We start from the raw sequence: 23,375 nt of genomic DNA, 5'->3' as shown, positions 1-23,375 counted from the left end.
GACGGGGAGCCAGCTTTCCTGGATGCTTCCTCCCTTCCACGAGGAAGAAGACAGAACAGCCCTAAAGGTGCATCTGTGCAGAGAAACGCAAGGTGGGGCCCATGACCGTGGGCTGTCAGCAGCCGGGGAGGGAGCACCGCGGCTGCGGCTTCTCACCGGGTTCTCCGCCGTCGGGGGATGTGGGCTCCCTTGGTCCTGGGTTTGGGAAAAGTGGGAAGAGGGAAGTGGTGTGCCATCCCTCCGTCTCTTTCAGGAAAAAGGAGCCTGTCTGGGTCCACATGTAGTTTCTTCGTGTGTAGCTGAACCGTAAGTGATATCTCACCTGCGGGAACAAAGTGCAAACCGCCGGCTCTGAGGGATCCGGACAGAGAAGCAAACTCCTCCCCACCCTCCGGCCCCCAACTTTGTCCGCGGGGTCCCGGGAGTCAGAGCGCGCAGCTGTGCCCGGGGTGGAGCCCCGCAGTGCCCCCCCGGGGTGTTCCCACCAGCCCCGTCTCGCTGTCCACCTCTGGGAACTCTGCACCTGAGGTGTCCCTGACGGTCAGTGGAGGGTCCCCAAAATAATGCTAGAAGAACTGGATGGTTTCCTGGCTTCATGCTGTCACACAGGAAGACTTCATTGTGTTTTAAATACCTAAGTGTACCCTCAAAGCAGTACACGGGGCACGTGGGGCAGCTAAGGGTGTGCCCGGGGCAGCCGGTGGCCGCAGTCAGGCTAACCCCACCACGCTGGCCCCACGGGCTAGAGACACCCGGGCACCCTCGGTGGGACCCGGACGGTGACACTGCCTCCTGGCAGGGGAGGGTGCCTTCACGTGCTGGCCTGCGTGGGAGGGAGAGGGGCCTCGTGGGGCAGGGTCCTCACCGCCAGCGGCAGGGGCTCCCCACTGTGGTTGAAGGTGTGCTCGAACACCACGGCAGCCAACACGTTGGAGGAGTGGTTGTCGTACCTGATGTAGTCCTCAAAGTCCTTCTCCGAGGGAAAGCCTCGAGCTGTGGGAGGAGTGCGAGTTGCCCGACCGCCCATTCTACTGGGGAATCTGGCTGTTTCAGGGCATTGTCACCTGCACGCCCAGGTTTCTCCAGGGCGCAGTCACCCGTCCTCGAAGGCCAGCAGGCTTGCGCGATGGGCAGAGATTGGCTGCCGCAAGGACAGGTGGCGCCCCGCCATCAGGGCGGTGCAGTTTCTGGGAGAGCTGGAGGCAGGGCTGGCCCACAGCCCTCCTGGGGTAGCCTCCCTGCCTGGGGTCGGCCTCCGACTCGGGCCACGTGGGGTGTCACGAGGGTGCAAGTCGACACTAACATAGTTTGTCACGTGGTTTCTCTATCACCAGACCCTGCGCCACATAAAGGGGCTTCCCCGTAGTCCCTCAGTGAGGCTGAGGACCCCTGCAGGCATTTGTCACTCTGTGTTCAACACGCCATGGTGGCACATGCCAAAGGCAGGAGGTGGGAAAAGAGAATACTTTTTGTCTGGAAGCAAAGACAAGGTGACAGGTGCACGTACTGGGAGTGTCCCTCAATGGGCTTCCTGATGCCTTTCTCTAGAACGGTGCTCCCAAAACTGCGTCCCAGAAGAGGCCCTGGCAAGCACGCTCACAATACACCTTGCCCGTGACTCCAGAGCTGTCCCCACTGTGAATCACGGGAGTGACTGCAGAGCCCGGGGCTCCCCTCCAGCCTCACATGCCCGGTCCCCACTTTATAATGAGTGACCCGCCAACGAGGGGAGATGTGGAGTGTGGCCGCTGGCCGGGGCTGCTCATCTGGGTCTGTCCCCCACCACTGGACGAGAGGGGACCCGGAGGACACCTCACCTCTCATGTTGATGACCAATGTCCTCCGCGCCGTCTCCGTGATAGTCTTCACGGCCTGGCTCTGGGACGGGATGTAGGCGAGCTCCCAGGCGTCGCCCGGAGGGGGGAAGCTGAAGAACAGGGGCAGCTCCTGGATGGACTGGCCAGGGTAGATGGTGGCGTTGGGCACATTTTCCGACTGGATCTTCAAGCGGAGCCAAATGAGGATCCCGGAGAACAGCAGGGGCAGGAAGAGCTCCAGGACGGTCACCAGGACTTTGCGCTTCTGTGAGAGGAAGGGAAGGAGTGGGCTGGGGGCGCGAGGCCCTCCCCCCCACTTTCCCCCCAGCCCGGTCAGCACACCTGCGCACACCCACCTGCACCGTGTAGTTCTTCCAGAGCAGGAGCGCCAGCTGCCTGAGCACAGCCATCTTCTGGCCACTGGCCAGCGGCCGCGGAGCACCTGGGGGCCAGAGAGGACTCTGCTGAGCCGCAAGCCCCCCTCCGCGTCCCCCCCTCCTGGCTGCCCGGTGGGGCCTGGTCTCCCACCAGACACACCCTAGGTGACCCCTCTGTGTGCCGCGTGCTGTCGCGACACTCCGCCCGCGGGGGGCGCCACACAGGTGTCCTCTGTGGTGCGGAGGACGGGCCACCTCTCTGCGTACCCCCGGCCCCCCAACAGACCACCCGGGACCCCCCCCCCACGGCAGGCTCGGCTGCAGGCGGAGGAGGAGGGGGTGGAACGCGCTACTTGCGCTCCTGCCTTGAGCCCCGGGGACCAGTTTTTCCTGCTTTAACCACGAGCACTGGTATATGGCCTCCACGTGACAGTGGTCATTTTCCTCCAAAGAAAATCTGCCCTGTGTCACGTGGAAGTGTTATGTTTACAGCGGGCGCATGGCGCCGGGGGGCCGCTGAACGCAAGATGCAGCGACACGGCACCCGGGGACCCGGAGGAAGACCCCACGCCCAGGATACGGCAGTACCGCGTTCCCGAAGCTGCGGGCATGCAGCCGGGGGAGGGGGGGCTGGCTGCCCCGACCCCGAGTGGGCACATGAGGCTCCTGGTTCCCATCCCCACGGCGGCGAGGACGCAGGGAGAGTGGAGAGGGGCCCCATGCTCGCGGCCCTTCACGTGGGGAGAAGCCTGCGTGACACACTCTCCACGAACTGGCTCCAATGCCACCAGTCAGGCGGGTCAAGGAGCTGGGACACTCGGGTGGCCAGTGCATCCTTCCTTAGCCACCGCACGCGAAAAGCGCGGCCCAGAGAGCCTGCCGGAGACCCTGTACGCGGAGTGAGAGCTCCTCTTGGCTTCTTTACCAAGGCCAGCTTTAAAAAAGCTCTTTTTAAAATTAAACTCTTGCTTTTTCTTAGAAAACACTTGGCTGTCCCTATCTGTGTGATGATAGTTACTCAAAACTCACACTTTCAAGGGTCCTCAGGGGACACCTGGATGGATCAGCGGTTGAGCATCTGCCTTCAACTCAAGGTGTGACCCCAGGGTCCTGGGATCGAGTCCCACATCGGGCTCCCTGCTTCTCCCTCTGCCTGTGTCTCTCCTCTCCGTCTCTCAGGAATAAATAAATAAAATCTTAAAAACAAAAAAGGGTCCTCAGTAAATACTTGTAGAAAACGCAACTGCAAGAAGTTATTTGCAAATTAACCTAAAATATGCTTTTAATTAATCCCGTGGTTAAAATGTGAAGAAATTAAATCTAAAAAAGTCTGAAGTGCTATGAAGGGGCAACTTTTTTCAAAATTAACAAGGTGGGAAAAGTCATAAAATCAAGTGCGGACAGTTAATGAAAGAGCAGTTGTTTCATGACACCCACGAGGGCCCGTGGTTTATTTTTTTAAAGATTTTATTTATTTATTCATGACAGATGCACAGAGAGAGAGAGAGAGAGAGAGAGGCAGAGACACAGGCAGAAGGAGAAGCAGGCCCCATGCAGGGAGCCCGACGTGGGACTCGATCCCCGGTCTCCAGGATCACGCCCTGGGCCAAAGGCAGGTACTAAACCGCTGAGCCACTCGGGGATCCCGCCCGTGGTTTATAAAAGGTTTCTAGAAGTGGTTTTGGCCAGGAGGGGAAGGCAGTGGGTCCCCCTTCCCCAGGACACAACCTGGCCCAGCCGAGGTAAACCTTCTTCCTCTCCCAAGAGGGAAATATATAAACGGTCACAGGTCAGAGAAGGAGAGGACTTCCTTTTCTGGAAAAGTCTTGCCCAGAGAAGACACATCCCCATGCTTACTCCTGTCTCTCCGGTCTGAGGAGTAGGGAGCACAGAAAGACAGACAGACCACGTTCCCACCAGTCCCTGAGAGCCCCAGGCGGAGACCAGCACCCGCGAACTGACCTGGGTCCCGGGAGAGGCTCCTGACCGCGGTCTCCCTCCTGCGTCCGGGCTATGGCAGGACTGGCCAGGAGGAGGCGGCTCTGTGACCAGGGCTCTGGGGTGGGGCCTGCGGGCCTCTCGAGTGCAGTGGGGTGAGGGACGCCTCACGGAGCATCAGGAGGGGCCCGCGACTCGCTGGCATGACTCCCCGGCACCTCTGGGCAAAGGGAGGGCGCTAGGATATTTGGAAAATAAGCAAAAAACACCTCTCACCACGTTAGGAAAAGAACAGAGCAAAACAGATGGCAAGTGTGTCAAACAGGGCAGACCCGAGAACAAGGAAACGCGGATTCAGGGAGGCAGACGCTGCGGGGTGGGTCTCCGGTCCCTCCTGGTACGCGGAAATGTGGCGGTGCAAGGAGCTCGCACCCAACACCTGCCCCCAGCCCCGGCTCCCGCTGTCACTGCTCTTTTATAGGCAAAGAACGGAGGAGGAAGGGACGCAGGCCTGATCACACACCCGGTGAACACTGAAAGTAGTAAAATCTTTATAAAATCAGACACATTGTTCCCACAGTGTCACCAGAAATCAAGAAAAACTGTTCCTTGAGCCCTGCCACCTTACTAGGGATTTATCTGTCTCCCCGGAGCGCCGGGTGGCGGCTGCGCGCATGCCAGGCCGCTTCCCAGGCCCCGCCAAGCACCATACGTGCATCTGTTCTGTTTGAGCAGAAAGGAGTTTAGAGGAGATTCCCAGAATTACAAAATCTGGAAAGCTTCTGGTTGTGCAAGCAAATACACAGAAGGAAAGGAAGTAAAAGTTCCTCAAAACACTCGACGCTGAGGCACAGGGGCCCCAGAAGTGGCGACGACCGCTGCGCAGAGCCGCCCGCGCCACCCACCCTATGCAGACTCTCCAGCTGGGGCCACTTGCAAAGCCGCCCCCACCGCAGAAAGCGGCTAAGAACTTCCCCTACGGGCCTCACTCCACTTCTCCAGGGACACACCCGGGAAAGGAAGGAAAAGTGTTTTTTTTTTTTTTCCTACTGAAAGGTTTGTTTGCTTACTGTTAAAATATTAAACGTTACACAAACTGTTAAGTATTTCAGTGTTTGCTTTTTTAGGTGAGCAATTGAATTGGTGCACAGTGAGTGCGTCCTGTGGCTTGCTAGTTTCTGGGAGCTCTTGTGATGGCACACAGGATTCCTCTACTGATGGCTTTTCCAGGAACTTTCATCAGTTCGAGAGTTACGGGCCGTGCCGGCTCATGCGCGCCTGTGGCTGCGCAGGGGCCGCCTGGGCAGGGCTTTCCGGCGCGCGCTGGGAGGCCCGGCAGCTCCGTGTCTTCATCCGTGGTTTTTCTCAGTATGGACTTGAATATGTCATCCGCTGTCTATGTGCCCATGCTAGATAAGTTTTTATTTCAGCGTATGTGGAAGAGAGCCGCGATAGTGCTTCTAGAGAAAGGCCACTCCCGAGCAGGCCTCAGGACCAGCAAGGGGACGTGGACAGGGCCCCAGTGCAAGGCATGGGGCACACACCCTGCTATGTCATGAGCTCCTGTCACATCCCGAGCTCACCGCGTCGCCTTCCAGGGAAGCCCACGTCTGCCCAGGCCTGGAGGGCAGCATGGTGAGAAGGCAGCTCCACAGAGCAGGGCCTCCGCATGTCCCGCAGACAGCAGACAAGCACAGCTCTGCCCTCTTCCCACGGGGGTGGAATGGACACAGGGCCTCCCCGTCTGGTCAGGCTGGTGAGGACCCGGCTCAGCCAGGAAAGCCCTTCCTTATCGACGCGGGAGTCCACAACAGTGAGCCGTGGTAAAGGTCTGTGCGCGTACGCTCCAAATAGGAACTTAATTAATGCTTGTGGGTAGAATCTGTGGCCTTCGACGCTACACAAACAAGAAAAGCATTGATCCCTCCAACAAACATCTGCCCAGAGCTTGCTGTGCAAGGGGCGCTGAGGGTTTGGAGATGGAAATCGTTAACACTCCCAAGCCAAGATGCTCAGTCTGCAAACGTGTCCATGTGCTGTAACTGCTGTCGCCAGAGCCAAACAAGGCATCATGAGCTTCTGGAGAAGACTGAGTTCGTGTGCGTGTGTGTACGACGCGGGGGAGGCTCTGGGAAGGCTCTCGGGAGTGGGTGACACAGAAGGCCAGTGTTGAGCGTCCTGGTAGCTGGGGGGTGGGGGTAGGGAGTGGAAGAGTGTGTGCGAGGAGCAGCTGGTGGTTCTGAACACCTGGGCAGGGAGCAGCAGAGAAGGAGCCAGAAAGGGAAGCCAACCAAGGCCTCAGATGCTGTGCCAAGAAGGCAGTATGGGAGTCGGGGTGGGGGGCCTCCACATGGGCAGTATGCTGCTCCAAGGGGTTTTGTTCTGTTTGTTCACCCAGCACAGGATCTCTTCTTTTAGGGGGCATTTTTTTGGCGGGGGGGTGCATGGCAAACATGTGAAAATGTCTATGTCAGTGGATTTTGCAGATGCAAAGTCTAAATACCAATAAACATTGTAGAGCATAAGCTGAATGCAGCAGGTGCATTTACAGAGCGTGGTCCCCACCAGTGAACCCACCACTGACCTCCTAGCGGGGTGACTGACACCATCTGCTAGAGGAAAGGAATGGTGAGAAACTATACTCATCAGTATTTGTCTTTCTCCTTTTTTTTTTTTTTAAAGATTTTATTTATTAAAAAAAATAAAGATTATATTTATTTACTCATGAGAGACACAGAGGCAGAGGCACAGGCAGAGGGAGAAGCAGATTGCCCTGTGGGGAGCCCGATGCAGGACTCGATCCCAGACTTCTGGGATCACGCCCTGAGCCAAAGGCAGATGCTCAACCACTGAGCCACCCAGGCGTCCCATGAGTATTTTTCTTTAAAAATGAGGGGAAATTGACTTTAGGGATATTCAAGACACTGAATGCTGGCACACCTGCTGGCCTGTGTGTCGGTAGCCACGCACCCCGATTCGGGGGCCAAGTTCTGAGACATGGTGGGCCCTCGCCTGCTGGTTTACTTTGAGCCTTGCACATGTCCTGGACTTGATGGATTCAGGATGTGATGGTTGTGTGCAATCAGAATGAACAAAATCATAGCCAAGGCTTTACGATACTTTGTAGAGATCTGGGAAGTGGCCATGACTACCCTTAGCTATAGGGAGGTTCACTGGTTACCTGGAGACTTGGAACTTAAGAAGGAAATACACATTTTCTTTCAAGAAAAGTTCCAAATCTGGAGATCGTTTCTCTTTCTCCACGACAACTGACTGCAGCGGTGGTGTGTCAGCTAGCTCATTTCTTTTAAGCCGACACACTCAAATCTGTCCCTTCAAGGAAAAGGTGACGACAACGTATAAGAGCTGTGGCTTTTCAAAGTAACCTGTGTTAGGAAGGGAGCACGTAGGAGAGCGATGTTTAGAGCCAGGGTTGCCCGGGGCAGCGCAGGGGCAGTGCCGGGTACACGCAGGCACACGCACACCCACACACCAAGAGCGTCCGGAGCCAGAAGCTCCGCCCGCCCCGGCAGCCCCCGAACATGTACCACCCCACCCCACCCCACGATTCAGCACGGGAGCAGGAGTGAAGAGTGAAAGGCAAGTCCCGGGCTCAGAGCACCATCTGGGTGGCCTCCCGAGGTTCACGGCGTTTCCCTGCGACGCCGCCAGAACTGGGAACCGAAATAAAAAGAACCCAGAACCAGACCTTCCAACGAGGACTCCGGGTTCACCAAGACTTTATAAATGGGAAGTGGACTTGCTCAACATGGCTTTCTTATAAAACAGCAGATGGTATGGGTCGCCTGGCCAGCACAGTTGGTGGAGCACATGACTCCTGATGTTGGGGTCCTGAGTTGGAGCCCCACGATGGGCATACAGATTATTAAAAAAAAAATTAAAACAGGGCAGCCCAGGTGGCTCATCGGTTTAGCGCCACCTTCAGCCCAGGGCATGGTCCTGGGGTCCCAGGATGGAGTCCTGAGTCGGGCTCCCTGCACGGAGCCTGCTTCTCCTTCTGCCTGTGTCTCTGCCTCTCTCTCTGTCTGTGTCTCATGAATAAATAAATAAAATCTTTAAAAAATTAAATCAGCTTATGTTTTTACGACTGAGCTGGCAGCATTAACATGCTGAACAAATTTCATCGTGTTCACTTTGCCTCTCATCCCTTAAAAGGTATGTATTTGTGTCTGTCCCTGTGTTCATGACATTCAGGGCAGCGGTAGATGACTATTTTACAAATAAATAAATATGTGGGGGTGCAAATCCCAATCTTGTACACATGGCAGCACGCCAGAAAAAGCTTGAGGACGATGTATTTATGCAGGTGGCCCTTGCATGGATGAGGTGGGCAGAAATCCACAAGGCTAGGTCCCTGTCCGGGGCCCCAGGGCACTGCGCTCACGGCTGTGGTTCCTTGCATCCTGAGGCTCAGGCGGAGACCTGGTTTGCTGGCCTTGTGCTCAACACCACCACCCACCCTGTCCCGGGTTGGGGCAGCCGTCTCTTTAGGATATACGGCTCTGAGTTAACAATGAAGCTCCTGGCAGGGGCTGGTGGGGTAGATTTTTAAGTCAAAAGTGTGGCCCAAGGGAAGCAATCAGGAGAGAGTCCCACAAAAATCTGTGCCACCCCCTGCTTTCTTCACCCCTGCTGGAGCCTCGGTCTCACTGCTGTCCTGCTAGCTGTTCTGGCTCTGTAGGTGTAGGAAACGAGGTAATGAGGTGACTGAGGGTCCCCGGGGAGAGGTAACCATGGGTCTTCTGCAGCAAGCTCATTACTCAGCTCCTGCAAATGTACCTGTGTGCCTGCTGACTCCAAATCTCTGAGCCATTCAGGGGGACGAGTGCTGCCCAAGTCTCCCGGGACAGGGACTGACACGCCTTATACTTTCCCAAGGGGGTCCAGGCCTCCTGGGGTTTTGTCTTCTTGGAAAATCAGTCCAGTCCAGCCCTGCTGTGAAGCAGCCACAGACAACCCCAGTTCAGGGGTTCTTCATTTTGGCTGCACAATGGAATATTCTGGGGTGCTTTAACACAGAAAGTGACATCAGAGGCCCACCCCTAAAGATGCTGGGCTCTAGCCTGGGCGTGGGACTTGTTCTGGGGTGATTCTAATGAGCAGCCAGGGTCGAGACCTTCCACTCTTGTTGAAAGCCACCCCTCCACCTCTGGACACCTGCAGCAGCTCTTCTGATGTCTCGAGTGGTACTTGCCTCATTCTGTCTGATGCCTCAGTTACTTGTGAATAAATCATTCTCTTTAGCTCTATCCTAAGCTCCCCAAGAGCAGGGACCACATCCAATTCATCTTTCCATCATGGGCAGAGTCTTGCCCATCCTTCTCCCCAGGTTCTAGAATGTTTTCTTTCCTCTTTACCAACTCAACAACAGATGAATCTACTGTCATCTTGGGAAGCAGGGCTGGAGAAGAGACAGTCAAGTGGGGAGTCTTCCCTGGGCCTCCCCAGTTGAGACTAAGTCAAAACAGGTTCCCATGGGACTGGTACATGCACTGGGTAAGGCTAATGTCATTTAAAAAACCACCTGAGCTCATCACTCTTTTTCCAAACAGCAGTCTCGTCAGGATGATGGGAAATCGCCAGACAGGGAACCATGTCATCCTCTTAATCAGATATGATGACCAAGTGTGCAATTAAACAACAACAAAAAGATCTGTAAGGATTTAAAAGAAAAGAGCTAGGGGATTCCTAGGGCATCCATTTTTACCTATTTTCCCTTTTTCTTATTTTTCCTTGATGTAAACTTTCTAAAGGAAAACAGCCTTGATCTTTTCAAGTTTACACAAGGCAGCACCCAACCGTTCAGAATCAAATGACACAGTTGCTCAGGAGAAAAAAGCCAGCTTGACTCCCCTGCACCCTGCCCTCTTCTCTGCTCTGTCACAGGGTGTCGGCCACCCTTTGAACAAGCGTTTCTCCATTGCCTGTTATGTGCCTGGAGCCCAAGCCCTGATCAGACCGAGTCAGGGCAGTAAGTGGGCCCTCGGGTCATGAGGCAAAGGGGTGGACAAACAGAAACCCGGGGTAAGGCAGTGGCTTTCATCAGGCCACATTCAAGGAAGTGAGGAGGGGCCCTCCTTCGTGCACCAAATGTGCACCAGCTGCACATCTGTCCTAAGCCCTAGTGCAGGAGCCAGCACCTGCCCTCTGGAAGCTACACTGTAGCGCGTGAATGCCAATACCCATTGTCAACGCAAATTCGCACCACGTACCGACTGGCCACAGACCCCAGGGGTGACTGGGGCTGCTGCAGGCCTCTCCACCTGCGGGCGTCCCGCCTTCCTGTCCCCCACATAGCTCCCACCCAACCCTGGACCACGGCCCCCCGACCCCGCTCCCGGGAATGAGGGGTGGGCGCAGGGCGCGCTCCGGGGTGGGGAAGTACTCCCACCCAGCAGGGAATCTGCCCCAGGGATGAGCCAGCAGCATCCCCGCGGCCCAGCTCGAGTGTCCGGCCCGGGGGCTGCACCACCCCCGGCTGCGTCCACCCTCCCGGCTCGGCACAAAAGGGGCCGCGGCGCGTCCAACCCCGGGTCCGCGGAGGAAGCCGCCCACGGGGGGGGCCACGCCCAGGGGCTCGGGCCGCGGGGAAGCCTGAGTCAGGGCGGCCTGAAGCGGAGGCCCCGCGAGGTGCACCTGCCGGGCGGGGCGCGGGGGCGCGCGGGGGGGCGGGGGCGCGCCGGCCGGGCGGAGGGCAGGGGGCGGCCGCGGGGGCAGCCGGGCGGGGTGGGGGGCGGCCCGGAGCCGCGAGTCCCGGGAGCGAGCGAGCGCGCGCGGCAGGTCCCGGCGGCACTCACCGACCCTCTCGCGGGGTCCCCTGCCTCGGGCCCGGCTGCGCTTGGCCTCACGGCGGCGGCGGCAACGACGGCCGGTGCTGGCAGCGGCGGGGCCGCCGGGCGGGGAGGGGGCGCCTGCGACCGCCGCAGGCTGGCGGGCGGCTCGGGCTCCTGCAGGTGGCGCGCCGGCCGGCTCGCGCGTGCGCAGTGGGCCAGCCCTGCGGGTGCCCGGCCCGCCCGACGCCCCGCCCCGCCCCGCCCCAGCCTGCGCAGTGCCCGCGCGCCGTGCGGCCGGCAGGGGGCGCCGGACCTCGGGCAGGGCGAGGGCGGGAGGGAAGGGAGGGGCGGGGCAGGAGAGGAGGGGAGGGGAGGGAGGGGCGGAGAGGGAGAGGAGGGGCGGGGCGGGGCAAGGAGGGGAGGGGCGGGGCGGCGTCCACCTGTACCTCGCTGCGGCTGGAGCAGGCGCGGGCTGTCCAGCCATTCCGCCCAGCGCTGTCCTGGTTTGGGCGCGGGCCCCTGTGTCGCGGAGGGAGGGCGACTGGCCCCCTGGATCCTGGCGCGGGCTGCCGGGGGCGGGGGTTGGTCGGGGAGGCCCTGGGGGTGCTGCAGGGAGGGTAAGGAACCTTCTAGAAAACGGCCGCGGAGCGGGCTGGGAGGCCCACCGTCCTGCGGCGTGTCCAGAGTCATGGGGCAAAGTTGACACGGGCGGGGAGGACTGGGGGTCGTGACACCAGATTGGGGACACGTTAGCAGGAAGGTCGTGACTTCAGGTGGTGAAAATCAGAAACAAACGGAGACCAGCCTTGGCGGGGGGGGGGGGGGGGGGGGGGAGGAGGGAGGGTCCCCGAGCCCACTGAGCCACTCTGCTCCTGGGGCGGGGTTTCCTTCGTGCAGACCCCGCCGGAGGGCGAACCTGACCCGGATCGCGTCTTGCTCCTCTGGAGGTGAGAAGCAAAACGTCAACTACTGGCCAAGGTTGTAGAAGTGCAATATTGTAATCGAGCCGTGCAGAGCCGCCCGCGGCCCCCGCGAGCTCCGTGCAACACACCCCCAAGCCTCCTTCCGCGCTCCCGCTCCGCAGACTGTCGTTTTGGTGCACAATGAATTTTTACTGATCACAGCTTCAGTGATGCATTAGTTTTACTTTGGCTATCTTGAACCTTTCACAGGGTCAGGGTCACCACCGACGGGAGGGTCCCTTAGACGAGAGGAATACAGGTCAGGCTGAGGTCCCCGCGGAAGGGAGTGTCCCCAGGCGGGGGCAGAGTCACCTGCTGCACAGAGGTCACGAGGCCGGGCAGGTGTCACCTGGGACCAGCGGTCCGAGGCCCAGCTGGGGTCACCTGGGGGAGGGGGCTGAGGTCGCGTGGCAGGGGCAGGGCTGGACTGGGCGCGAGGCCAACAGTTGCCGCGGGCTGGCCCACTCGGGTCCCCAACGCCCCGACTGAGCGCCGCCAGGAGCCTACGACTCAGGATCCTCCGCGGCAGAGGCGCACCTGCCCCTCGCCTGCTGCCCGGGGGGTGGGTGCTTCCCCCCCCCACCCCGCAGCTGTCCAGGGGGCGCACCTGCTGCTCGGCGGCTCGGCGGTGTCAGTGCTCCCCCCAATCCCCCGCCCCGCGGCAGTCCAGGGCGCACCTGCTGCTCGGCCTCACCTGGGGCGCCACCTGCGACCAGCCCTGGCTCCGGCACCTCCGCGACCAGGACGCGACCGATGGAACCGTAAAGTAATGACCTGAGTTGGGAACCTTCTGTCTCAGCCACCCCAAGACCCTTCTGGATTAGCGATAGAGGGTCTCCCTACCTGTTACTCTCTGAGGTGGTACCCTTTACTGCTTCTCTTCCTTCTGTCTCCCTCACCAGAAGGGGGGCTCCAGGAGGAGAGCACTTGGTCTACTTCGTGGCTACATCTCAGGGTCCAAGAGTGTCTGGCAGAGGGGAGGCACTTGGTAAATATTTGCTGAATTAAAGAGTTGGAAGACCTGGCTTCACATCTGGGCCTGACCCCTTACCTAGCTCAGGCTTGTCATTTTACCCTTCTGAGCTTCCATCTCCTATCCCTAAAATCAATGATAATAGTGCTAGTAATAATACCAAACAGAGATATTTTGTTTTGGGGTCAAATGAGAAAACGCATAAATGCCAAGGAAGTGGTAGTGCGCAAAGTACAGGGGGAGTTCCATAGCCTGGTCTCTGTAATGAGCAGACAAAAACAAACAAAACACCAAAAAACAAAAACAGAAAACCCAACTGGACACAATCACAACTGAGATGGAGGAGCAGATTATTAATGTACTGCCAGTATCTTAAAAACCCTCTCTCCCCATCATTGCTCCCAGACCACACCCCGTCCCTCCCTCTCAACCCAGGTGTCTGCCCTGAGACTCTCTGAACCTGCTGAACAGCGTCTTCCTCACTCAATCTTTTTTTCTTTCAAGAGCCAATCCTTGCCATTTCCAACTTAGACTGGTTACACCTTGCAATTTTTTCCAGCCCTTTCTACACCTGAAAGGGTTCTGCATGACCAAACCTGGGAAGAGAGCAGGCTGAGTCGGATTTCCCTGAGAAGGAAGGTGAAGGAGGGTATGGGAAGAAGGACCATGCGCAGCAGGAGAGACACCTGCAGGGTACTAATTGACACCTTGGTTCTTGATCCTTGCTGTTAGGGTGCCTCCACAGTAATTATTACCAGTCATCGTAATTATGAACTGAGAGGGTATAAGGCCCCTGGTGAAGGAAGACGTTCTGTGGGGAGATGCTAGGCTCTGGACACCTGTTCAGAAACCACTGCCATGGAGGCTGGGCCCTTCTGATGGATCCTCAAATTCACTTTGCCGCTCAAGGCCCACTAAACCTAGATGTGCCACCTAGGTTGTTCTCTCCCCAAGTCCCAGATGGGGGCCATAATTTGTTCAATGTTACACAGTAGAGGTGAGACTGGAGCCCAGGTGTCGGGGCGTTCAGGCTCCTGGACTCCCTGACAGCCTCTGGTATATAAATCACTCACATTCCCACAGCGTGAAAACATGCCAAGAAGTTATGTGGGATACTCTTTGGGGTTCTCGTAGCTCAGACACTTCTCAGGATCAATGGAAAAATTAAGGTGCATGGTGACACTCCTGAACTACAGCTCTACGAAAGGCAGTAAACCTTGTTATTGCAGAAGCTGGCTGACATAGATATCTACTTACACGCCCGCTACGCATTTTAAAAATGGAACCAATATGTTAGCTCCTATTTCTTTTGCAGGGACACATTCTATCTTCCTATCCATCTGTACCTATCTATGCATATATATGGACTTTTTTGTGCCCACGTCGGTGGTATTTAATGCTGGATTTTAGAATACAGCTTCTCTGATTGCTTCCATAGGAACAATTGGAGGCTTCATTCTAGACCAAGGGCTGTAACACACTCCTTTGTTCAGCGATTGAGGGGCGTTATAATTACTATAATAGTAATTATAGTGGACCTTGGGCCGTGCAGCCTCAAATTAAATCCTGGCTCTTAAGTGCCTCATGCGACGTCTTTATACCTCAGCGACTTTGTGTAAAGTGGGGAACCCATAGTACTCACTTTGTAGGTAGCTGTGAAGATTTGAAGTATTGAAACATATGGAATACTTCAAAAAGTGCTTGGTGCTTAGCCAGGGCCCGGTTCCTAGTTTTTGGTTTTTGTTTTGTTTTGTTTTATGTTTTTTTGGTGGTGGTGGGGGTGGGGGGAGATTTTGAGTTAAGCCTTCCTTTTTTTTTTTTTTTTAAACAATTTATTTTTATTTTTTTTTTATTTTATGATAGTCACACACACAGAGAGAGAGAGAGAGAGAGAGAGGCAGAGACACAGGCAGAGGGAGAAGCAGGCTCCATGCACCGGGAGCCCGACGTGGGATTCGATCCCGAGTCTCCAGGATTGCGCCCTGGGCCAAAGGCAGGCGCCAAACCGCTGCGCCACCCAGGGATCCCTAGATTTTGAGTAAAGCCTTCTATAATAATTTGTATATAGGTTCTTGTGTAAAAAAATCTTTTGTGAATTTGAAAAAAATTCTCAGTTTAGTTGGGTAAAACTTAGGAATAAGATCATGGAACCGTATGGAAGTATATGTTTAGCTTTATAAGAAGCTCTAAGAAACTGCCAAAATATTTTCCCACATGGCTGTATCGTTTTGCTTTGCAGGATATAAGAGTTCCAGTTGTTCTGTAACTTTGCCACCACTTAAAGAAATTATTTTCCCCCAACCATTCTAGTAGCTATGAAGTGGTATTTTATTGTGGCTTAAATTTGCTTTTCCTAATGACTGATGATGCTGAGCATCTTTTCATGGGCTTATTTGCCATACATATATCCTTTTTGGTGCAGCATCTTTATAAATTGGGTGATAATTTTTAAAAAATATTTTATTTATGTATTCATCAGAGACCAAGAGAGAGGCAGAGACACGGGCAGAGGGAGAAGCAGGCTCCTCACAGGGAGCCCAATGCGGGACTTGATTCCAGAACCCCCGGGTCACGACCTGAGCCAAAGGCAGAGGCTCAACTGCTGAGCCACTCAGATGCCCCAGGTGCTAATTTTCTTACTGTTGAATTTTGAGAGTTGTATATGCCCTGGATATAGCTCCTTTATCAGATAATCAATTTGCAAATATTTTTCCCCAGTCTATACCTTGTTTTCTCGGCCTGTTAATCTTATGCAGAGAAAGAAGTTTCAATCTTAAGGAAGCCCAACTTACCAATTTTTCTTTTATGCTTTTCATGTCCTATCTCAGGCATCTTTGCTTGATCCAAGGTCACAGGGATGTTCTCCTTTTTTTCCCTAGAAGTTTTAGGGTTTTAGGTTTTGCACATAGGTCTGTGGTGTATTTTGAACTGATTTTGTATAATGGATTGAGGTATCGGTCATAGTGGTTCCCCACCCTACCCCGATACATGATTCCAGTTGTCCCACCACCCTCTGTTAAAACAATGATTTTTTTTTTAATTGAATGGCACCTTTGTCAAAAATTGACCATATTTGTGAAGGTCTGTTTTTGAACTCTTCTATTCTGTTGGTCTGTGTGTGTATCTTTGATCTTTTATTAGTCTGGGCTATGGCACAATTTTTCTGTAAAGGGCCAGATAGCAAATGTTTTAGGCTTTGCATGCCAAGAAGCAAAATTCAAGGTATTAGACAAATACTTGTTATATGAGACTCGTTTCCAAAAAAAAATTTTATTAGTCACTTTAATATAATTAAACATAATGTTTTTGCTTTTGCAATGTGTATCTACTCATGAGAACAATGGAGTTCTTTTTTTTTTTTATAGGATAATATATTGCTTTGCCAGGGCTCAAAGATGGTGTTCCCTACCATCCAAATTTATTTTATCTTATTTTATTTTATTTTATTATTATTTTTTTAAAGATTTATTTATTTATTTATTTATTTATTTATTTATTTATTTATGAGAGAGAGAGAGAGAGAGAGAGAGAGAGAGAGGCAGAGACACAGGAGGAGGGAGAAGCAGGCTCCATGCAGGGAGCCCGACGTGGAACTCGATCCCGGGACTCCAGGATCGCGCCCTGGGCCAAAGGCAGGCGCTAAACCGCTGAGCCACCCAGGGATCCCCTATTTTAAATGTTAATCTGTTAATGTCAATGGGTAACGAGATTTTGTGTATCTCACTATGAATATGATTTCAACTGAGTGTCTTCATGACTTGAAAGGCATTGATGGAATTCTGTTAGATTCCTCTCTTGATACTTTGCCTTAAGCATGTCATTGCATTATAGATAAATTACAAAAAATTGAGGGTGAGGTGGAAGATCCTCAATTGCACAGATAAATGGATTTTGTTTTTTTTTAAGATTTTATTTATTTATTCATGAGACACACACAGAGAGAGAGAGAGAGAGAGGCAGAGACACAGGCAGAGGGAGAAGCAGGCTCCATGCAGGGGTCCGATGCAGGACTCGATCCCAGGACTCCAGGATCATCCCCTGGGCCAAAGCAGGCACCAAACCGCTGAGCCACCCAGGGATCCCCAATAAATGGATTTTGAAATATGAACATTTCCTTTGCACATACACCAAGATGTGGAAAATGCTGCTGGAGCTGTAGTCTGAGCTCGGAAGATATACCTGCCTGCTGTGAATTTGTGTAGGAATGGAAATTTCACTTCTTGTTTTATCTTTTGGTAGCATGGGAAGTGCTTACAGCAGCCCGCCAGTACGTGTGCTTCAAACAGTGTTGGCTGTCATCAAAATGACAGTACTGTGGGAGAAGTCTCACACAGAAGCACTGCGACAGCTAACTTCAAAGCTATCCAGTGCTCAGTCACAGTGGTTGGGGGAAGTTCTTCCAACCACTGAAAGGATTCAAAACCAGTCTCATTTGCAGGCTGGGCTGTAGTGGGCTACATTTGGCCCCTGAGTAGTTGGCCTGCCCATGCTTCAGCTAATACTATATTATCTTGACTAGTGTAGCATTAATGAAGTAGTATGTGTCATCCAGTTTTGTTCCTCTTTCAAAATGATTTTGGCTATTTTAGTCCCTTTGCCATTTCATATGGATTTTAAAGTCTGTTGGTTGGGCAGTCCCGGTGGTGCAGCGGTTTAGCGCTGCCTGCAGCCTGGAGTGTGATCCTGGAGACCTGTGATTGAGTCCCACGTCGGGGCTCCCTGCATGGAGCCTGCTTCTCCCTCTGCTTGTGTCTCTGCCTCTCTCTCTCTGAATAAATAAATAATCTTAAAAAAAACGTTTGTTGGTTTATGCCTATTGATGATACCATGGAGATTTGGATTGGGTTTGTATTGATTCTAAAAATCAGTTTGGGAGAATTGATGTCTTAATACAGACTTCTCCAGTCCATGAGTATGGTATATCTTTCCATTTATTTCATTAAAAAAAAAAAAAAAACTTTCATTGGTGTTCTTTCATCTAGATTCTGCACATATTCTGTTGGATTTATTAATAAGTAGTTCATTTTATCAGTATTAGCACAAATGATACCTTGAAAAAACTTTGGTTTTCCACGTGTTCCTTACTACTCGATAGAAATACAACTGATTTTTGTGTATTGACTTTGTCTCTGAGGACCTTGCTAAACTAATGTATTAGTTGCAGATTTTTTTTGGTAGACTCCTTGGGAAAACCATGACACCTGAGAGAAGAAACACCTTTCTTCTTGCCTTATTATTGTTTTTTAACATATATCTTTTTTGTAATGTTTTTGTCTGGCTTTGGTATCAAGCTAATGCTGACCTCATAAAATGAGTTGGGAAGTACCCCACTTCTATTTTGTGGAAGAGATTGTGTAGAATTAGTATTATCTCTTCCTTAAATGTTAGAATTTGCCAATAAAATCATCTGAGGCAGAGTTTTCTTTCTTGGAATGTGTGTAACTATAAATTGATTTATTTTTATTTTTTTAATGATTTTTTTATTTTATTATTTTTTTTAATTTTTATTTATTTATGATAGTCACAGAGAGAGAGAGAGAGAGAGAGAGAGAGAGAGGCAGAGACACAGGCAGAGGGAGAAGCAGGCTCCATGCACCGGGAGCCTGACGTGGGATTCGATCCCGGGTCTCCAGGATCGCGCCCTGGGCCAAAGGCAGGCGCCAAACCGCTGCGCCACCCAGGGATCCCTGATTTCTTTATTTTAAAAAAAGATTTTATTTATTCATTCATGAGAGACAGAGAAAGAGAGGCTGAGACACAGGCAGAGGAAGAAGCAGGCTCCATGCAGGGAGTCCAACGGGGCCTGGATCCCGGGTCTCCGGGATCATGCCCTGCTGAAGGTGGCACTAAACCGCTGAGCCACGCGGGCTGCCCTATAATTTCTTGAGTAGACAGGGGACTATACAGGCTACCTATTTCTTTTTCTTTCTTTCTTTCTTTTTTTAAGATTTTATTTATTTATTCATGAGAGACAGAGAGAGGCAGAGACATAGCCAGAGGGAGAAGCAGGCTCCATGCAGGGAGCCCTGACGTGGGACTCAATCCCGGGTCTCTAGGATCACGCCCTGAGCCGAAGGCAGACGCTCAACCACTGAGCCACCCAGGTGTCCCATACCTATTTCTTTTTGAGTGAGTTTTGGTAGTTCATGTCTGTCAAGGAATTGGTTTCACCTAGGTTGTTGAACAAATAGGCATCAGTACTGTTGCTAATAATATTCAGTTATTTTGAAGTTTTTTTTTTTAAGATTTATTTATCCATGAGAGACACAGAGAGAGACAGAGACATAGGCAGAGGGAGAAGCAGGCTCTTCGCAGGGAACCGGATGCAGAACTTGATCCCAGATCCTGGGATCATGATCTGAGCCGAAGGCAGCCACCCAACCACTGAGCCACCCAGCCATCCCTGAAGGGTATTCTTTATCACATAACAAATTGCCATGTATACTTTGGTATATATATAGAGTCTTTTTTTTTATTGAGTTGTTACTATCCGAGGGTGATATATTTTTTAATTAATGAAGTTATATAACAACAAATTTAAAAATTTGTTTAGTTTCTGGTTATTATCTGTCTCAGAATTTTCTTGCCTGATTTCATACTTTTGTGCTTATATGGACTTCTGAATCAGGTTCTTTTTAAAATCCTGTTGAAATCTTTATCATAGGGATGCCTAAGTGGCTCAGCAGTTGAGTGTCTGCCTTCAGCTCAGGGCATGATCCTGGGATCTTGAGACTGAGTCCTGCATCAGGCCCCTGCAGGGAGTCCGCTTCTCCCTCTACCTATGTCTCTGCTTCTCTCTCTGTGTCTCTTGTGAACAAATAAATAAAATCTTTTTTAAAAAAGAAATCTTTATGGTAAAATTTGCAGATTTATTTAGGAGAATTAATAATCTTCATATTGACTCTTCCTATGCAAAAATATGTCTCTCCAGGGACACCTGAATGGCTCAGTCAGTTGAGCATCCAACTCTTGATTTTGGCTCAGGTCATGATCTCAGGGTTGTGAGATCAAGCCCTGCCCTGGGCTGGGCAGACAGCCTGCTTAAGATTCTCCCTCGGCCCCTCCACCCCTCCACCCTTACCCTGCTCACTCTCTGTCTTTAAATTTTTTAAGATTTATTCATTTATTTATTTGAGAGTGAAAGAGCAAGTGAGTGGGGGGAGGGGCAGAGGGAGTGAGAGAGAATCTTTTTTTAAAAATTTATTTATTCATGAGAGACACACACACACACACAGACAGAGACACGGGCAGAGGGAGAAGCAGGCTCCCTGTAGGGAGACCGATGTGGGACTCGATCCCAGGACCCCGGGACCACAACCTGAGCTGAAGGCAGACGCTCAACCGCTGACAACGCCCCCCCCCCCCAGGTGTCCCCAATCCAAACTTTCTACTATAAAACAGTATCTGTGTTTCTGAGAAATTCAGAGTTCAGGGAACACATTACAGAAACCATTCTTTCTGCGGAAAAGGCTGTCACAGACTAGAGGTGGTGATGCATTCTCTACCAATGATCCTTTTCAGGCCAGAATCTGTGGCATTTAAAAAACGATGTGTAAGTGCATCAGCACAGAAAGCGTGCATAGGATGACATCTGGCTTTCCTGTATTGGATTGTGGTGACTTTTATTTTCCCAGATAATCAGGAAAGGAGGTACTGCCTCTCCTCCCTGTTGTCAACGGCAGGGCCATTAAGCTAGAGCATCACACATGCCATTAACATGCCTCACAGTGGGTGACAAAGATGATAATGACCTCTAAGAAGATGGCCCAGCTGCATAACTGTGCGCACCTAGGCCCCTGAACTAGTTTAAACAGTCGTGGTGTGTGTGATAAAAAAAAAAAAAAAAAATCACACAGGGCACCTGGGTGGCTCAGTTAGTTAAGCATCTGACTCTTGATTTCGGCTCAGGTCTTGATCTCGGGACCGTGAGATGGAGCCCAGATTCAGGCTCCATGCTCAGTGTGGAGTCAGCTTGACAGTCTCTGTCTCTCTGCCCCATCCCCTCGCTCCCTCTCTCTCTCTCTCCCAAATAAGTAAATAAATTATTTTTTTAAAATCGCACATATTGGGATCCCTGGGTGGCGCAGCGGTTTGGCACCTGCCTTTGGCCCAGGGCGCGATCCTGGAGACCCGGGATCGAATCCCACGTCGGGCTCCCAGTGCATGGAGCCTGCTTATCCCTCTGCCTGTGTCTCTGCCTCTCTCTCTCTCTCTCTCTGTGACTATCATAAATAAATTAAAAAAAAATTTTTTTTTAAATCGCACATATTCCTAATGGATTTTTAATTTTTGTGGGCTTTAAATTTTCTGATTTAATCATGAAGGGGGGCTTAGGGTTATGAATTTTCCTGCTGATGCAGTTTTGTTAAAACAGTTTTTTAAAAATCAGGGATCCCTGGATGGCTCAGCGGTTTGGTGCCTGCCTTTGACCCAGGGCATGATCCTGGAGTCCCGGGATTGAGTCCCACGTCGGGCTACCTGCATGGAGCCTGCTTCTCCCTCTGCCTGTGTCTCTGCCTCTCTCTCTGTCTTTCATGAATAAATAAATAACAAAATCTTAAAACAGTTTTTAAAAAATAGATTTTATGGGGATCTGGCTGGCTCAGTCAATAGAGCATGTGACCCTTGATCTCCGGGTTGTGGGTTTGAGCCCCGTGTTGTGTGTAGAGATGACTTAAAAATATTTTTTAAAAGATTTTATTCATTTATTTATGACACACAGAAAGAGAGAGAGGGAAGGAGGCAGAGACACAGGCAGAGGGAGAAGCAGGCTCCATGCAGGGAGCCCGATGTGGGACTTGATCCCAGGACTTCAGGATCACGCCCTGGTAAAGGCAGCATTAAACCACTGAGCCCCCCGGGCTGCGCGGGGTCTGCCTTTCTCTTGGTGACTTGTAGATAGCTCTGCTCACTGGGTCTTCCGTGGAACACAAATCTTTCATTTTGATGTGGTTTGGTTTACCCAAGTGTTCTTTATGTTTAGTGGCTCGGAGTCGTGTTTAAGAAATCGCTGCCTCCCTCAAAGTCACCGATACACTTTCCTATTCCCTTCACCCTTCCCATTTAGATCTTTCATCCGAAGTTGGTATTTTGTGTGCGGTGGGAGGCAGGAGTTGGATACCTGGTCTCCCGCGGCGACAGCCGGCCAGCTCTGAGCCATCCGTCAGAAGGCCCTGCTGCCCTGTCCTGCCCTGTCGGCTCTGTTGTAAATCAAGTGACTGTGTACCTGTGGTCTCTTCCTGGATGTGTCTCATCTGTCAGTTTGGCTGCCCTTACGTGGGCAGCTTCTGATTCTCGTTTTCTACCGCGTGCTATCCTGTTTTCCTTTGTGCAGGTTATTACCCTTTACTAGGTTTATTTGAAACTGCTGAATTCCAAGAAGATGAACTCTATTACTGTCTTTTTAAAAAAATTATTACGTTATCTCCACATCCAGCATGGGGCTCGAACTCAGACCCCGAGACCAAGAGTTGCATGCTCCACCGGTGGAGCAGCCAAGCGCCCCTATTATGGACTGACCTTTTGATGATGGCATGTGCCCGGACACAGTGCCTTCAGCACATAGTTGCTAGTTGTTGTACGTCACAAACATTGAATTAAACCTTAGGAGGAACAGTCTACCTGCATTATCAGAAATCCTACAAGATGCTCAGTATGAAAACCTCCATCTACTCTAGTTTCCTTTTTTTTTCTCTTTAAAGATTTTGTTTATTTATTCATGAGAGACACACAGAGAGAGGCAGAGACACAGGCAGAGGGAGAAGCAAGCTCCATGCGGGGAGCCCCATGTGGGACTCGATCCTGGGACCCTGGAGTCACAACCTGAGCCAAAGGCAGATGCTAGACAGCTGAGCCAGCCAGGCGTCCCAATCTACTCTATTGTCCTGTCTCATTCCATTGAGCTGTACGTGTGGTTGGAGAAAACCGTGTGTTCTGATGGTCTGAGTGTTTTTCTTTTATAATCTGTGATGGCCTGTAATGAGCCAAAGTACCTCCTCATCTACATGGCACGAGTTAAGGCTGGCAAATGCTAACACCAGCTTCTGAAGACCTAAATGTTGGGTGTTTGGGCAGATGGGTAATGTCCCTCCTATGTCTTTCTCCCTTGTGTTAAGTTTTATGCCCATGCCCATTGCCATGTGAGTCACAGTGCCTCGCACTAGAGCAGAGACAGCTGCCTTCCCTCTTGCCTTGATGTTGGAACGGTTAGCAAGTGTGGGGGGAAGATGCTTTAAATGCATTCATGTGGTTTGGGTTGGCCTCTTGCCATCCAACAACATGCTCCAGCTCGGAGGAGACTTTTAGAACAGCCCTGCATCCGTCCACTCCAGCTGCCCCAACAAAATACGCCACACCGGGCGGCTTACACAGCATAAGTTTATTTTTCCACAGTTCTGGAGGCTGAAAGTGCAAGATCCAGGTGCCCGCAAGGATGGTTTTTCCTGCCATTTCAGTCCCTCTCCTGGGCGTGCAGGTGGCTTAAAGGGGGTGCTTCCCAGGGCTCGTCCTCTCGC

At 52.1% G+C, this 23,375-nt stretch overlaps 2 protein-coding genes across 12 annotated transcripts in view; one reads left to right on the top strand and one right to left on the bottom strand.

The window, feature by feature from the left end:
* ABCA3 (ATP binding cassette subfamily A member 3) overlaps positions 1-11,109 on the bottom strand; it is a 40,334-nt gene extending 29,225 nt beyond the window's left edge. Inside the window, exons 1-7 of one of the 4 annotated variants that reach the window (XM_025416907.3) lie at positions 10,951-11,108; positions 4,157-4,370; positions 3,224-3,390; positions 2,174-2,259; positions 1,818-2,082; positions 866-993; positions 157-322 (exon numbers count right to left, since the gene is read on the bottom strand). In XM_025416907.3, coding sequence (XP_025272692.1) covers positions 157-322; positions 866-993; positions 1,818-2,082; positions 2,174-2,227 — 613 coding nt within the window. In that variant the 5' untranslated portion in view covers positions 2,228-2,259; positions 3,224-3,390; positions 4,157-4,370; positions 10,951-11,108. Of the gene's footprint in view, positions 1-156; positions 323-865; positions 994-1,817; positions 2,083-2,173; positions 2,260-3,223; positions 3,391-4,156; positions 4,371-10,950 lie in introns of all 4 variants that reach the window. The other 3 variants (XM_035717287.2, XM_025416908.3, XM_025416909.3) reach the window with 3 other exon arrangements.
* A 1,248-nt stretch (positions 11,110-12,357) lies between these two features.
* LOC112640530 (ATP-binding cassette sub-family A member 17-like) overlaps positions 12,358-23,375 on the top strand; it is a 78,109-nt gene continuing 67,091 nt past the window's right edge. For 4 of the 8 annotated variants that reach the window (XM_025416902.3, XM_035717285.2, XM_025416904.3 and 1 more), the window contains exon 1: positions 12,358-12,654. The gene's annotated coding sequence lies outside the window, so the exon portion shown is untranslated. Of the gene's footprint in view, positions 12,655-15,340; positions 15,486-23,375 lie in introns of all 8 variants that reach the window. The other 4 variants (XM_025416901.3, XM_025416903.3, XM_025416899.3 and 1 more) reach the window with 2 other exon arrangements.

The sequence above is a fragment of the Canis lupus genome, chromosome 6 (assembly GCF_003254725.2).
Source record: "Canis lupus dingo isolate Sandy chromosome 6, ASM325472v2, whole genome shotgun sequence".
NCBI classification, from domain to species: Eukaryota; Metazoa; Chordata; class Mammalia; order Carnivora; family Canidae; genus Canis; species Canis lupus.
This window is presented reverse-complemented; position numbering and strand designations above follow the sequence as displayed.